The sequence below is a fragment of the Carassius auratus genome, linkage group LG30F (assembly GCF_003368295.1).
Source record: "Carassius auratus strain Wakin linkage group LG30F, ASM336829v1, whole genome shotgun sequence".
Taxonomy (NCBI): domain Eukaryota; kingdom Metazoa; phylum Chordata; class Actinopteri; order Cypriniformes; family Cyprinidae; genus Carassius; species Carassius auratus.
Window position 1 is genome coordinate 4,980,122 of NC_039294.1, and position 16,491 is coordinate 4,996,612.

General features: G+C 35.5%; 1 protein-coding gene across 1 annotated transcript in view; it reads left to right on the forward strand.

The window, feature by feature from the left end:
- The window catches only part of nf2a (NF2, moesin-ezrin-radixin like (MERLIN) tumor suppressor a), a 33,380-nt gene that overhangs the window by 10,630 nt on the left and 6,259 nt on the right, over positions 1–16,491 (forward strand). Inside the window, exons 5-15 of the mRNA XM_026240718.1 lie at positions 5,044–5,127; positions 7,307–7,375; positions 8,419–8,501; positions 9,753–9,828; positions 10,644–10,778; positions 10,850–10,924; positions 11,431–11,544; positions 11,986–12,108; positions 13,097–13,213; positions 13,304–13,404; positions 14,539–14,644. Coding sequence (XP_026096503.1) covers positions 5,044–5,127; positions 7,307–7,375; positions 8,419–8,501; positions 9,753–9,828; positions 10,644–10,778; positions 10,850–10,924; positions 11,431–11,544; positions 11,986–12,108; positions 13,097–13,213; positions 13,304–13,404; positions 14,539–14,644 — 1,083 coding nt within the window. The remainder of the gene's footprint in view (positions 1–5,043; positions 5,128–7,306; positions 7,376–8,418; positions 8,502–9,752; positions 9,829–10,643; positions 10,779–10,849; positions 10,925–11,430; positions 11,545–11,985; positions 12,109–13,096; positions 13,214–13,303; positions 13,405–14,538; positions 14,645–16,491) is intronic.

Here is a 16,491-nt window from a genome sequence, read left to right on the forward strand (position 1 = left end):
TGGGTTGTGTGCACATTTTAGGGGTCAGTACGTTTTTTTTTACAAATATTTTTTATTTTTAAGAATTCTCTGATGCTAAAGACTGCATTTATTTGGTCAAAATACAGTAAAATGTGTTGTATTGTTAAATATATGTTAAATTTAAAAGTAACTATATTGTACCCAATAACTTTTATTTTATAACACATTTTAAATGTAATCATTCTAATACGCTTTTATTTCAATTTTTTTCAGCAGTCTTTGATTAAAAGAGAGTTCAAAAGAACAACATTCATTTGTAATAGAAAGTGTAAGATTATAAGTATCTTTCCTCTCACTTTGGATACATTTAACTAGAGCTGTAGTCAAGTCCAGCTTTGTCGAGTCCAAGTCAAGTCCAAGTCCAGGACTAGTCGAGACCGAGTCAAGACCGAGTCCAAAGAGGTTCGAGTCCAAGTCAAGTCCAAGTCCAAAATTTTCGAGTCCAAGTCCAAGACCGAGTCCAAATGAGAGAAAAAAGGGTCCTCTTCAAGACCACACACTTAACTACTGATAATGTTTGTGATGCGAGAGACAGCATATCTCCTATTCTAAGAAAATACATTTACATTATTATTTGTAATGATCAAAAAGCATGTGCAAAGTAAAAACTCTGTATGACAGGGGTCTCCAAACTACATCCTGGATGGCCAATGTCCTGAAAAGTTTAGGTCCAACTGGCCTTAACATACCTGGAAGATTAGTGTGTCTATTAAGAGCTTGATTAGATGGTTCAAGTGTGTATAATTAGAGTTAAAGCTAACAGGGGCGTTTCACAAGATCCCGTGCCCTATGCATAGGCAGTCCTGATGGGCCCCCATGACCCCCACCCATGAAAATATCCAGGTAAAATAAAATATATTTCAGATTCATAAAGGACACTGGCCCTCTAGAACAAAGTTTGGAGCTGTAAGGTCAAATAATTTGTATGTACTTTATTTTCATTTTATTTACTTAATGCTGCTTTTGCTGACATTATGTCTGTGGTCAAAGATGTATATGACTGATGCCTTGGCACAGTGCACAGACACACGCAAAGCTCGGGATATGACAAATGTGCGCTGCAAAGCTAGGCGAGGTAAGGCGTTTGGCTCTACTGGGCATGCGCACATAAATACAGCGACGTTTTTGTCATACTATACTAGTGTTTGCATAGACTAGTCGAGCTCTGTCGGAAACAATCGACTACTCCAGCATGCATTAACCATAATGCATACAAAGTGTTGGCAAGTACGATGTGAATTTTAGAATTACAATATTGCGTGGAGCTGTTACTATATGACCTTATCTATGTTGCATGTAAAAAATAAAATATGTAATAATTAGGGTTGTGCCTGAAGCCGAATGCATTATTCGGAATGGCAAGGTTAATGGCTTGAAAAACGAAAAACGGACAAGGAATAATTCTGCCTGAATACTCGCTGAAGCTGACACACTCTGGTGTTTGCTAGATAACAGGTGAGCCAGGGCATCAGCGCCAGAAGTGAATGAATGTAAACTTTATGAGTGAAAAGAGCGCAAATCAAACACGCTGTTGTCGCCTCTCTGTGCATCTTTCAGAAATCAGAGCGTTGCAAGAGTAATTTTACCTATAACAATACATCATACACGTTATATTATTTGTATATATTTAAAAGGCAATGATTTAAAGCTTAGGCTACGATGTGAAACGAATGAATAAGCACAGCGCGCTCACCAATCAAACAGCAGCGTTGCGCGTCTCAGTCTCTCAAAAACCATTCAGTTCAAGAGTCGGCTAATAATCAGCTTCGATACGGATACATTGTCTACTTGTCCTACATGTTTGCATCTTTACCCTTTGCTGGTTTGCGCGGCACACACATCTGTTAAGTGAAGTTCATTAACATAAAGACTCGCTGAAGTGTTCTGTTCTGCGTAATGAAAATGTGCGCATTGAATGGATCCAGTCGTGTTCAAATGATCACTTAACGTTTGTCATGACATCTCTCTGCTTGCATGATACATATTATTTTAAAAATTAATAATTATTTTAGTTTAACACGACATACTTGTTCAGTGATAACAACGAAAAAAAATATAGAAAGTCATAAGGGTCTTATCAAGTAACTGTATGATGTTGTATCCGAATGCAGATACGAAAAGTGTTGTGATTGTAACAGATACAAATACTGGCTGTTACATGAAAATTTAATATGTAATGTCATAATTATAAAGTTTTTAAAATTTACATATGTAATTAACTATATATATATGTAAAATAACTATTGAATGTGTTTTCATTTACAATAGCATGAACCACGAGTAGTCGAGTAACTCGAGCATTTTTTTCTTTAAAAAATCTACTAGCAGAAATCAGTAGTCTTGCAACCCCTATACTCTACAACAATAATTAGTATTTCATTATTGTAAAGGGTACGTTTAAGGCAATCTAACAGGTAGAAATTAAATTAGAAACATCTAAACTTGTCAGGTCGCAGTAAGTGCACCGCTGGTCATGCACATCCTTTCCCGGAACAATACTGAAAGCTAAGATGGAGAAATAGATGATCATAGCTGTACAAGGATAGCCATTTTGTAAATGAATATATTAGCAGAGTTACTACAAGGGATGTTTAGTGCTGGAAATCCATTTATTCTTTGCTGAAACTTCTGCGTCATCATGAAGAGCGAGTCATGGTTGCCCAGCAACAGCATTGGAGCGCGTGCGCAGATTACAGAGTCATTTGGAAATAAGGAGAACGGCGCGCCTAGCGTTTTCCACACGTTTTCAGTCGCGAAATCATGCAAATGTGTTTTTGTTTTGAAGGAGAATTTTTTTTTTTTGCTGGACTCGGTCGAGACCAACTAGAAGACTTGGCGAGTCCAATGGCCAAGTCCGAGACAAGTCCGAGTGCAAATGCAAAGAGTCCGAGACAAGTCCGAGACGGCAGAAAAATGTCTCGAGTCCGGACTCGAGTCCAAGACCGGACTCGAGTACTACAGCCCTACATTTAACGCATCCTTGCTGAATAATAGTGTGTGGATTTCTTAAAAAAAAAACAAATCTGTATGATCTCAAGTTTAAACTGTAAGCTGTTTATTATTGTAATGATTGAAGAAAGTCATGCAGACTTAAAATGTAATTTTTGAGCAAACTATTCATTTATTGATGAGTATTTGGCTGCTTTGTTAATTGTTTTTAATAAGTTTGACCTTGTGCTAACTGTAGCCTTTTCATTAAACTCTTTTTGGCTTCTATGTTCTCGTTATCATAAAATTAGATCCTTTTTCTTTTTGCCAAGCAGCTAATGGTCGGCACAGTGACCAGCCGTCTCCCGTGTGGTTGTGCTTTTAGCAACAGCTCATTTGGCAAGGCAGCGATATTTTACTCATAATTTGGCACTGGTTCATTGTTGACAATAAAATACTTACCTTTCAGTGTGAACACACATTTATGCGTTTTGTTTACCACTTCATTTATTCATAAAGGTCAGGGGTCGATTCCTCCATCCTTTATTAATTTTCTCTTCTGATGAAGCGTGAAGTCAGGAATTAATTTGATTCTTTGATTCATTCATAAGTCTATCACTTAGTCGTTACAGTGCTTGCAAGGCAGCTGCATTGAAATTCTTTTTTCCTTTTCTTTTCCACAGGTTTCTGGAATTAGTTCAGCTTGACTGCTTAACGTGCAAACTCCGTTCAAACATTTTGTAGATAATACTGCCTTGAATGTGGCTTTTTTAATGTCTACATTTTATATTTTTATGATTTTATTAACAAGGTTGCATCCATAGATTTATTTATTCATGCATGCGTTCAAATCTAGATGATGGACAAACAAATGACATTGTTACAAACAGATATGCAGTGATTTGTGCCAGGCTTAGGAGTCTGCACTAGGAGCAGTCCTTTTGCCAAGGCGACTGTTTTCTCCCTACAGCCCCACTTGGAATTCAGCTCAACAGCCCTGCAGCAGTGAATGTGTAACCTGTGAGCCATCTGCTGCTTCTAGAGTTCTTAAAACTGACCCTGAAATATTCTGCTTTTTCTTTGTATTTGAAGCCATAAATGACGTCTGGTCTTCGCAGTCCATAGAGCCGTAAGGAGACGGCCTCTGCCGGCTTACTAATGGATAGTCGTGACTAGGATAGCTAAGAAAACAAAACAAAAACACAGTGTTGTTTGTTCTGTCTTTTCAGAAAATACCTAATAAAATATCTATATCTTTATAAAGCTTTAAAGTTCTGTAGACCCAACCTGACTATAGAAGTTTATCTAGTTAGAGATCTGTTTCTTAAATTGTGGTTTGCATACTAAAACTACAGTAAGAAGCACATCATCATTTTTATTTTGATATCAAAGACTGCTTGGTCTTATGCTCTTTCTGTTTCCATGTAATATTTAGAATCTAGCTAAATTGACCAATTTATTAGTATTATTGTAAATTGACATTTATGCTTGGATGCAGAAGTTGGAAATAACCTGTGGTTTGCTGTTTTTTTTTTTTTAAGAAATTAATACTTTTAAATGATGAAACAGATTAAAAAAGGACAAATGCATTTTTAGTTTTACAATGGATTTCTATTTCAAATAAACTATTTTATTTTAAACTTTTTATTCATACAAAAATCCTGAAAAAAACAACAACACAGTATCATAGTTTCCACAAAAAATATGAAGCATTACAGCTGTGATCAATGCAATGTTTGTTAGAATGATTTCTGAAGGTTCATATGACGCTGAAGACTGGAATAATCAGTTTTGCCATCATAGGAATAAATGACATAAAGAGTGTTTTAACATGCCGTCTCTAATATTATCTTTTGCTAGTAGTTAATAGTACTTCTAAATCTGGGCAAGTAACCAAAATAATCCAGATTCAAACACTGTGAAGGGATGATCCTACCATCAATGTGCCCTTTAGCAAGATCCAGGCACATATCACTATATTATTATCATGATGGGATTGCATAAAATTCTTGGTAACACATTCCCCTAAATAAGTAGCAGTAATAATAATGAACTACTGTTAATCTTGCTCTCCTCTCGTCTGATATCCTGCAGGTGAAGAAGAGTATTTTAGAGGAGGAGATATACTGTCCACCCGAGGCTTCGGTGCTGTTAGCCTCTTATGCCGTCCACGCTAAGGTCAGTGCTCCAACACACCCGTTTTTTTTTAAACCCTTATTTCTTTGATAGACACACAGAAAGGTGTCCGAGCTAAACCTTAACCTCCGATGGATGTTCTTCAAGGGCGGCATTTATCCCATTACACTCTTCCCACTGGAGGAAGCCCATTTTATTAAGCAGGTGTCAGTTTGATTGACAGCTCAGGGGCCACAAGAACGTGATTTATCCAAAAGCCAGGGATAACTGCACACAGCTCACCTTGTGCCAATTTAGGAATCGTACTCTGTTTCTCTCTGACTCGCGTCAGACACGGAGCAACACTAGATGGCTCTAAAAACTGGATGGGAGTAAGCTCAAGCTTTTGTTTGCTTTGTTAAATTTATATGCTTCACATGGCAAGGCAGTTTGTTTGAGTCTTGTGCTGGTGTGCTAAAGTCTTTTGATGGCTTCTCAAGGCTTTTTACAGCAGCTTTGGGAAACCCGCCATTTTGATTTCAAAGTTGTCATGTATATGATTTGTGCATAACTGATCTATTTTTTCTTTTGCTATTATAAAATATATCAAAACACAAAAAAAAATCATTTATTACATCTTTGACTGATATGTCACAAAGGATTTCTATTTCAATTAAATGCTGTTCTATGCCACAAAAATATTAAGCAGCAAAGGTTTTCAACATTGTTCATAAGAAAAGTATATTAAGCAGCAAATCGGCATATTAGCATAATTTCTGAAGGATTATGTGACACTGAAGACTGGAGTAATGATGCTGACAATTCAGCTTTGCATCGCAAATATAAATTAAATTTTAAGATAAATTAAAATAGAATTATTTGTAATTGTTATATTCCACAACATTACTGTTTTATTGTATTTTAAACAAATGCAGCCTTAGCGAACATAAGATACTATTTTAAAAACATTATATCAGCATAGGCAGACAAGTAAGAAATAAAGAGAAGTTGAGTTCCTCCCTTACTGTGAAAACAAAACCATTCACACAGACTCTTTTAAATGGGGATGCTTTCACATGCACGAGCAGCATGAATCTGTCCGTAGAGCTCAAAATGACAAGCCAGCGTGACACTGATGGAGTATTATTGTCTTGCATTTCTGATTCTGCATATAAGCTTGTTCTCCTGCAAGCAGTCCAATATCTGTAATGAGCTTTATTTTGGAATCGTGACATTCATATGCCTCGTCTCACAGGAGTATTCTCAGCTATTTTTATGTGCTGCATTTGTGGCATGGTATTGATTACCACAGACAGTTTCCTCAGTGTTTAGAAACAAACATATAGACAGTAAATACATTAACGTCAGTTTCGGACCGTTTCAAAAGTATAACCATAACATTAATGTGTTTGCGTAAGACTGGTTTGATGTGTGTTATAGCCACTCTCTCAACTCTGGGACATGGATGTAAACAACATTTTGAGGGAGATATATTTGTAATGAAATGAATACTTTTTTTACACAATCATGCATAAAACGGATCGATGCATAAAAACATTTCTATTTCAAATGCTTTTCTTTTGATCTTCAGTTTCCACAAACATATTGATAACAAATATTTAAACAAATCAGCATATTAGAACAATTTCAGAGGATTAATGAGAGACTGGAGTAATGACTGATAATAACGTTTTATTAATTAATATATTGTATAAATTTGAATTAAAATGTTTTACATTTTTAAATGGTAATATTTCATAATATTATTATTTTTACTGTATTTTTGATCAAATTAATGCAGCATTAGTGATCGTAATACATTTCTTTCAAAAACATTAAACATTTTACCAACCCCAAACATTTGAGTGGTAGTCTAATTTTTTTTATATCTAATTTCTCTGAGGCATTCTGCATCAAGTCCCATAGTTAATTTACAAACCAACCATTTTGCTGTTGCAACATCTGTGTAAAATGTGATCGTGCAATTATCTCTTTCAGCAGCACCTTTTTTACTCTACTTATCCTACCCATAATGCCTCTCATAAAAACTCACAGCTGTATTTCATCTTATTTTGATTTGTAAGTGCTTTTATGTTTTACGCAACCGTGTATTACTTGATTCACTTTAAGTGAGAGCAGGTGAATATAATGGCTGTTTCTTTCTGACTGTGTGAGTCCATTTTCCCCCCTCTCTTAGTATTCATAATTGAGCTCATTTTGATTTCTCATCTTGTTTCTGCAGTATGGTGATTATGACCCTAATGTCCACAAGCCGGGCTTCCTGTCCCAAGAGGAGCTGCTACCAAAGAGAGTGAGTGTGATGTTGAGATGGGCATCGCTCCATGATAATTATGCTGATTATGTTCGCAGAGCTCTGTAACGAGCCTGTAAGGCTTCGGCGGGCTTCCCGTAGGGCGTTAGATGTAGTGAAAGCTCTCTGCTGGAAGCATTCGCTCGCATGTCAGTAAGTACTGCGAAAGAGCGTTTGTTTACTCCACTGACATTCAAAATCGTCTGAAGGATTTAAATAGTCCCACTTAATTAGGAAATGTCCTTCTGCTCTGTTTGCCATTGTGTTGTTTTTACTCTGTTTTTTACTCTGTTTAACTCTTGGTTTGTTTGATAGCTCTGAAACTGATTTATTTTCCACCCATGATATACATGTTTATTTTGCTCTAACTATTTGTGAAATCAGTGTTTGCCAAAATAAATACTAGCATTAGCACCTTAACTAAAGTGTCTCAGGAGAAGAAAAACTTTCACCACCAGTCCAGAACTCAATTTAACTCTATGTAGCCCACAAATGTTGCAATTGTTTTTAAAGGTAATATCTGTGGGGACCATTCACTAAAAGAAATGCATTGTAATTATATGGCATGTGGAATATATTTGATCAAAAATACAGTAAAAACTGGAATTCTGTAAAATATTATTACAATTTAAAATAACTATTTCACTATTTCCAGTTTAATAGATTTTAAATAATAATTTATACTTGTGATGGCAAAGCTGATTTTTTACTCCAGTCTTTAATATCACATGATCCTTCAGAATATAATTTATTAATCATTGTAATTTACAATAATATTTTTTAATGATATTTTTTAAACAATTGTTATATTAGAAATGTCATCTTTTCCAAAAAGTCTTTTGAATTGGTAGTGTATGTTATCAACATTTGTTCACATCCTTTTTTATGGAAAGTAGCTTTCATTCCAGCAAAAAAAAAAGTATATTGATATCAAACAGAGTCTGATGCGCACAAAGAGCTCTGTTATGAAAACGCCCAGATGAGACGGTTATAGACTTTATTCAGGTTGTTGACTGATCTTCATGTGTGTTTCTCTTGTGCAGGTTATTAATCTGTACCAGATGACTGCAGAGATGTGGGAGGAGAGAATCACGGTCTGCTACGCTGAGCACAGGGGCAGAACCAGGTATTGTACCCTCTAGTCTCAGTCCCAGAATGCTTGCCCACCTTATTTTTCATGTAACTCTTGTTGCTCACAGAAAAGGCAAACGCCTTCTAAAATCACAGCTTTAATCAAGTGCCACAAACAAGCTGTGCTGGATGCTTTGCATGTTGGTCAGAATCGGCTGCAAATTTGACCAGACCAATCTGGTTCTGTGATGCTATAAATGCGCAGTGTTGCACCGATGTGGCTTCACTATGTGTTATCTGCACTTTTGAAAGTCAAGACACTCACAAAATGTTTCTTTATCCAGAACCGGGCATAACCTTGCTCAAAAAAGCATAAATTGGTCTACTGTGATGATGAAACAGACTTCCAGCATTGCTTCAGAGCTTATTTAGATGCAGTTTCTTATTCCACACCTTCTCCTAACATTTGACAGCACTTCATAAAACACACTCACAAGTACACAGTCTGCACATCTTTATCTCTCTCTTTCATACATACACCCAGCTTAATTATTTTTCTCCTTGAAGTCCAGTGCTTGTCAAGGTTTTTTGTCCTAAAGCTGTTGTAATATATATTTGTAAAATTTTTTCCATTTATTTGTTTTTATTTAATTTGAGCTATTTTACTGTATTTTTATTTTACATTTATTATTCTTATTTTTTTAATTGTTTTGATATTTTTCTAATTTCAAAAGTGGTCTAACGGGACCCTTCACACAGAACATGTTCATCTGTTTGTTTGTTTATTTTACATTTATTCATCGTTTAAATTCATTTATTTTAATATAAAAAAAAGTTTTTTTCATTTTTTTTTCTACAGTATTTATTTGATATTTTACTTGTTTAATCATTTGGTTGTTGATAGATGTATAGATTGAGACTGATGTATTTGGCTGGTTTTTAGATGGCTTATTTAAACGTCTGCTTTGAAATACTAGCTGGTTCTGTAAGCACAGTTTGACAAGGCAAGTTGCAAGCAGACTCACAAGAACATGAGATGGTACTAAAAGTCTAGATGTTTTTAGCATGATATTTTTAATTGGTGAGTTTGATGAGTATGTGTGTGTTTGTGTTCTGACACAATCAGGTACTGTAAGACATACAGTGTGACCTCTAGTTTCTGCACTCAAAGTTAGTCAAGTCTCATTAAAGCCCTGCGGTGGAATAGATTTTATTTTGTGTCTTAATTTATTCTCTCTCTCTTTCTCCCCTTCTGTCTCCCTCCTTTCCTCCCTCCCACGTTTGTGTTTGTTATTGTGTGCTGCAGAGATGAAGCTGAGATGGAGTATTTAAAAATAGCTCAGGATCTGGAGATGTATGGGATCAATTACTTTTCCATTAGGGTAAGAAATGCCTCCGCTGCTGTATGGAAGTAACAATTTAAGCTTGATCTAGGGACAGCAAAATGCATTTTATTAATGTTAATATTATTAATATTTTGCATAATAATCAAACATTTTGTTATTGGTGACCTAGTCACCTTTAGCCTAAATCATCTCACATTTCCTTTGGTGTCCACCCTGCTTGAAACTTCATTATTTCTGCCTTTTTGTTTGCAATATTACTTTTGCCAGGGGTGTGACTTTATTTTTCAGTCTGAATAGCCATTGCAGTGTGATCATTCTAGTTAAATAAATTGGTCTTTTTAACCTGTTAAATGTCACCCCGTCCCGTATACGGGACGCCTACGTTGACTATACTATATTACAATCAAATCTAATCTAATCTTGACAAACTATATATCGTTGGAAAGGTCTAAGACTCCCAAATATATATTTTACCAATATTATTTGTTAAAAATTATGTAGGAAAAGTAATAGATGAATTTATGACAAGAGTGCACCCTCAGAAATCTAGATTACAAAAGGAGTTTTGACCTTTGTTTAAAAATAAGACTTCCTCGTTGCCTTTTTCTCTTTCACATTTTAGAAATCATCAGAAGTTAAATATCACTTGAAAACATAAAATCTCAAAATTCATCCTTCAAAACCCATTTTAAAATCAGACATTGCATTACCATGTAAATGGTACATCAAAATCATGTTACAAAATGTTTTCAGTCATGAATTATACAAATTTATGTTTGTATCATGCACATTCATGTCTATCTTCAAAAACGTGAGTGACAGTTAACAGGTTAATGTTTTTATTTTTCAAGAATAAAAAGGGAACCAGCTTACTGCTGGGTGTTGACGCTTTGGGCCTCCACATTTATGACCCGAGTAATAAACTGACGCCCAAAATCTCTTTTCCCTGGAATGAGATCAGAAACATCTCGTACAGTGATAAAGAGGTACTCATTTTGTGAACAATTCATATTCAGTAATGTTGCTGGTGCACTAATTCCTGTCACTGTGTCTTCAGTTTTCCATTAAACCCTTGGATAAGAGGGCCGATGTCTTCAAATTCAACTCATCAAAACTCCGAGTCAATAAACTGGTGAGTATTTCATGATGTGATGTAATGCAGTGATCAATTTCAAACTGCTCTTCACAAACCCGCTGTGGTTTAAGATCTGGGCTGTTTGCCAGAAGATTGTAGGTTTAAGAAATCTATATGCCATTAATCAAGAGATGCTGTCATTTGTTAGTTAAAGGTACCCAGAAATAAAAATTGTCATCATTTACTCACCCTCATGTTGATCCAGACCAGTATGATTTCATTTATGCTGTGAAAAACAAAAATAGAAATTTAGCTGATTGTCTAGAGTGCCCTTTTCCCAAGACTGGCCACATAAATCCATCATAAAATGTTCCCTTCAACCTATAACTAATATATATGTCATGGCATTTGTGAGAAGCGGACTGAAATTTCAGGCATTAAAAAGTCATTTAGGTATTGAACAACATGAGGATGAATGATTGACTAAATTTTCATGTTTTTTTTTTTTTTTTTTTGTGAGGGGCAAATAAGTTTTTGATAAAGCAGTTTTGATGTGTTTGAAGATTCTTCAGCTGTGCATCGGGAACCATGATCTCTTCATGAGGAGACGCAGAATTGATTCGCTGGAGGTCCAGCAGATGAAGATGCAGGCTAGAGAAGAGAAAGCTCGCAAACAGGTTAGGAATGATTTCGGATTAATAGCATCAGAGAGATTATTGTTTATGCTAAACCAATAAAAAAATGAAAACAAACCGTTTCTGGGCTCTGTTTTTCACTTAGATCTTGCCTTACAGGATCAAAAGAAATGAAACCCAAACAAAGTTGAAAAGAAAGAATCTTATGGATCCTAAACCTTTGAACAGTAGTTTATGTATATAGATATATTCCAATAAATGACTGCAGGTTTGAGAAACTATAATTTCTCTTTGGAGAGCTTGAGAAGTGTCAGGGAAATCCTCCCTCCCTCTCTAGTAAATCTTAAGACTTGGTGTGGTCACCACATGCATTGATTTTCCTGTTGCACCTCCAGGCACCTTTAACCAGGTGCTGGATTTGTGATCCAGTAAACCCATTTAACAGCGGTGAAATATGAATGAGATTTTTGCACCTCTCTGTAGATGGAACGGCAGAGGCTGGAGAGGGAGAAACAGTTGCGTGAGGAGGCAGAAAGAGTTCGTGATAATCTGGAGAGGAGACTGATTCAGTTGCAGGACGAAGCTCACATGGCCAATGAAGCACTGGTGAGAAACTAAATGGTCACCCACACTAAATATACTTACCCTAATTGCTTCAGTGCTTGCTAGAGCACAAAGGTATCTATACTTGTCTTAGTAGTAACATATTTTATTTATCACTGATCAACCAATCATAATTAACCTGCCACAGCATCTAGAAATGTCAAAAGTACTAGTATAATGATGATAATAAGAGCAAATAAAAGTATTTTAAATAAATCCTAATGATCAGCAAAAAATAAAAAGAATCTCTTTAAGGTCTAATTCAAATTTATTGCAATCCAGTCGACCTAAATATTACTAAATGTACTATATCATTGCATATAAAGATATTTCTAAGGCTGTATTTTTGTTTTATCTCTTCACTTTCAAATGACATTTAAAGACTCAGTATTTAGTGCACATTATTAGGGTGTTGTGGCTCTTGCAAACAAAAGGAATTTGGCTTTTAAACTGATATAAGTGTAAGTACAACAGATATATGTAGTTCTCCTTATAGTTCACCCTCTGTGTTCAGCATAACACTAATTCAAATAATCTTCTGGCAGAGCTCTGACTAGCAGAGGTCTTATTATTTTTAATAAGAGAGTTTCACGTCCTTGCCAGTCCTTTGTTCTCTTTCTCTCGCTCTCTTAAATATTTATGAGGTTTTTTCACTTTCCTTCCCAAAAGAAAATATGTTTTGAGAGATATATTCGGGAAGAAAAGACTGACCTAGTGACACGATTTCTGTGATGCAAATGACGTAAATGTGTTAGACTGAGCTTTATGTAACTTTTTTTTTTTTGGTGAGGTGTTACAAATGATGTGGAATCGAGTAAAACAGCAAAAGCTAAATCTATATAGAATAATTCAGATTGCTTACATTTTTAATAATGCTGCAGTGGCGTAGTATGCTGAACGTTTGCCATCTAATGCTGTTAATCAACATAGGCATCAAATGAAGCAAATAGCCGATGTGCATCTATCCAAAGCGTGTGGTCTCTGTTCTCAGTTACGCTCGGAGGAGACTGCAGATCTGTTGGCGGAGAAGGCACAAATCGCTGAGGAAGAGGCCAAGTTGTTGGCTCAGAAAGCAGCCGAAGCTGAACAGGAGATGCATCGTATTAAGGTTAGTGAGCATTTGCCCACACCAGCTGCTCATAGAGGATCCTTTTGGAGCATTGAGGACACATCATGCTCTGAATTACTCTTTATTAAGGTGACAGCCATTCGCACTGAGGAGGAGAAGAGACTAATGGAACAGAAGATGCTAGAGGCTGAGATGCTTGCACTCAAGATGGCAGAAGAGTCTGAAAGGAGGTAACATCTCTGACACACACAAACACACTCTGCCTATTTCGATCTATTTTCTTTCATCAGATGGCTGCTTGACAAGGTGATAATGTTAGATGACATATTTAGTGTTTAAATAATAATATTTTGTTGTGTACCAATGGTTAAATTAAAAAAGATCATTTAGTTGTGTTTGAAAAGTTCTTTGATTGTCATTTTTTGATTAGCCAAGTGGGCGCTATTTTTCATTCTTTCCTGGAAATATAAAATTCTATGTAAAAAAAACAACATAAAATCATACTTTTCAATTTTAAAAGTATATATATATATATAAAAAAAATGAAATAAGGCTGTTTTTGCATTTCTCTCTTTATGTGTGTGTGTGTGTGTGTGTGTGTGTGTGTGTGTGTGCGTGTGTGTGTGTGAAAAATGTAAAAACGAATTATTAAAAAACCTGAAATGAAAATTCAAAATGTTACTGAAAAAAGATGAAACACTAAAATAACTTTTATTAAAAGTAAATAAAAGCCAAATGGAAATATAAAAACTAATACAAATGATAAAAGCACATAACACATTTAAACGTAATAAAAAAAATTAAATTCAAGGGAAAACTAATTCTAAATACTATAATATTATACAAATAATACTAATAATCTGGCCTAACACAAGCGACCACCTAGAAGACTTTAACAATGACATGGCAGTACAGCAACATTTTTTATCACCAATCACTCATTCATTGTTTAAACATTATTTATTTAGATTATTTTTAAATACATTTTGTATTACTTTTTATTAAAAATCAGTTTGGATTAAAAGCATCAGATTAAAACAAGCAACATCTATAATGTATTATTTAAACCTCAGTATGTGAACATGCATCATAAAAGACATCCCAGATTTTCCTCTCACAGCTGGAGATATGCTGGTGGCCCTCCTCAAACCCATCTGCTGGGCCTTTACTTGGTATTTGGCACTCTGTTGGCATGCATGCTGGGATAGCTGTTTGATTTGGTGCCTGTGAAAGTCAATTTTCTGAAGATCTGAGCATCCATTTTTCCATTTCCAGCTGAATTTGTGCTTTGGAGATCCCAGCACTGTGTCCACTTCAAAGGGTTCAAACCTTGAGTGAGTAACCCATGTATCTATTCTCCTCAGGGCGAATGAGGCCGACCAGCTGAAACAGGACCTGCAGGAGGCAAGGGAATCGGAGCGCAAAGCCAAAAACAAACTACTTGAAATCACCAGCAAATCAGCGTATTCGGTAACCACCCGTCACTTACCAAAACGCTCCCCCAGATGACGTTACATCAATGCTTGTCATTCTCAATTAGGCTGGTGTCCAATTCCAGTCCAGTTTTAGAGAGAAAAAGGTTTTAAACCCTGCACAGTTATGGGTTTTTACGCTAGTCTGATTTAGCCTCTTGGCCATTTGTCAATGTCTCGATAATTTATTTAAACAAAAGTTGCATCAGACAGCCATTCCACTACTCGCAAGAAAACATTCCCCTCTCGTCCAGAGAAACCTTCGAGAGTGTTTTAGCCTCACAATAACCACCTTAATGCAATCTAGAAGTAATATTTATATTCATATTAAGCTGTCCAACTTAAAAAATGGTTAGGTAGCCCTCTAGGGTCCCAGGAATTGCATGGCATGGTTGTAATGCTTTTCGGAATTGGATTACTAATGGGTTCAGAAACTGCTAGTGAGAGACCGCAGTTAACTTGAATACCTCCATTAAATGCATTGTGAATATCCGCCAGGTTTGAATACACATGATGACTGAGTGTACTTCATGTCTGATTCAAATGGACGACTATTAAGGGATTGTCCTAAGCCTCGTATAGATAATAGATATAATTGAGATCAGAATTATTATTATTTTTTTCCTACATAAATGTTCCCAGAGAGTAAAATTTTCTACCTGGAAACCACATTTCAGTGCTATTACAATGAACTCCCTTATCATTAGCCTAAGCACTTGGGAGCTGAGCTCTTCCGCTCTTTTAAAGCTTTGTGGATACTCTTGAAAATCCAACACTCATTTTACATGCACGGTGTGTTAGGGGTGACTGGAGGTCAGAATATCATTTCAGACATTAGCTCTCTCTATGTCTGGCTAATGTTAGATCTGTTCGACCACTTAAAAATCCAGGAGGCATTTCAAAGCGTTGCCTCTGTCTGCAGGTATTGATGTCTTACCAAGAATTTTTAAGTGTTTTTAATATATATATATATATATATATATATACCCTGAAGCTTCCTTTGGTCTTTTGACAAAATCCAACTAAGGGTGGCTAAAGCAAAACGGGGCTTGACTTTGTTTAGATATGTCATCCTGCCTGAGGCAAATCAAGGCAGTTTTTCTGAAGCTCATACTAGGTGCTTGAATTCTTAGTCGTTATAAAGATCATCAGGTTGACCGGTCAAATGCAGCAGTTAAATGTCTTTTTTACAGCTGTTTTGGGTTCTGCCTCATTGTTGAAGTTTGTATTATTGATTCTTTTAGTTTAATGTTTAATTCTGTGAACCTGATCTCTATTGAATAAATTGCCATTGAAATAAAGTCGACTTAACATGTTAGGATAAAATGAAATCAAAATTGGGGTCACCTCTTTTACTTTAATACATGTTCTTTGTCCAATTCTTCTAGTTCGTGAACTTCTTATATAATAATAATAATAATTTAAAAAAAACTTTCGCTTGAACATCTGCTATGTAACAGAAGTAAAATGTCATGTTGAGTTTAAAGTAATTTGTTTTTTCCTCCGTATAGTCATTTTCTTCAGACGTGGTTAAATATAGAACCTTCTAAGTATCTTTATTTCCTTTAGAAATGTAAGAAGAGTCTAATTAACATATTATAATGGCATTATTGCAATATAACGGATCTGGTGATCCAATTCGATTTTGAACATTATGATTTGACGAAGCTGGTTCAGTTGAATTAAATTTTACTAGAAAGATGACAATGCATGAAGTTTTAATATTTAGTATTTTAATTAGTGCTGTTGTCAAATGATTAATCGCGATTAATCGCATCCAAAATAAGTTTGTTTACATGATATATGTGTGTACTGTGTATATTTATGTATACACAAGTAGTGTAG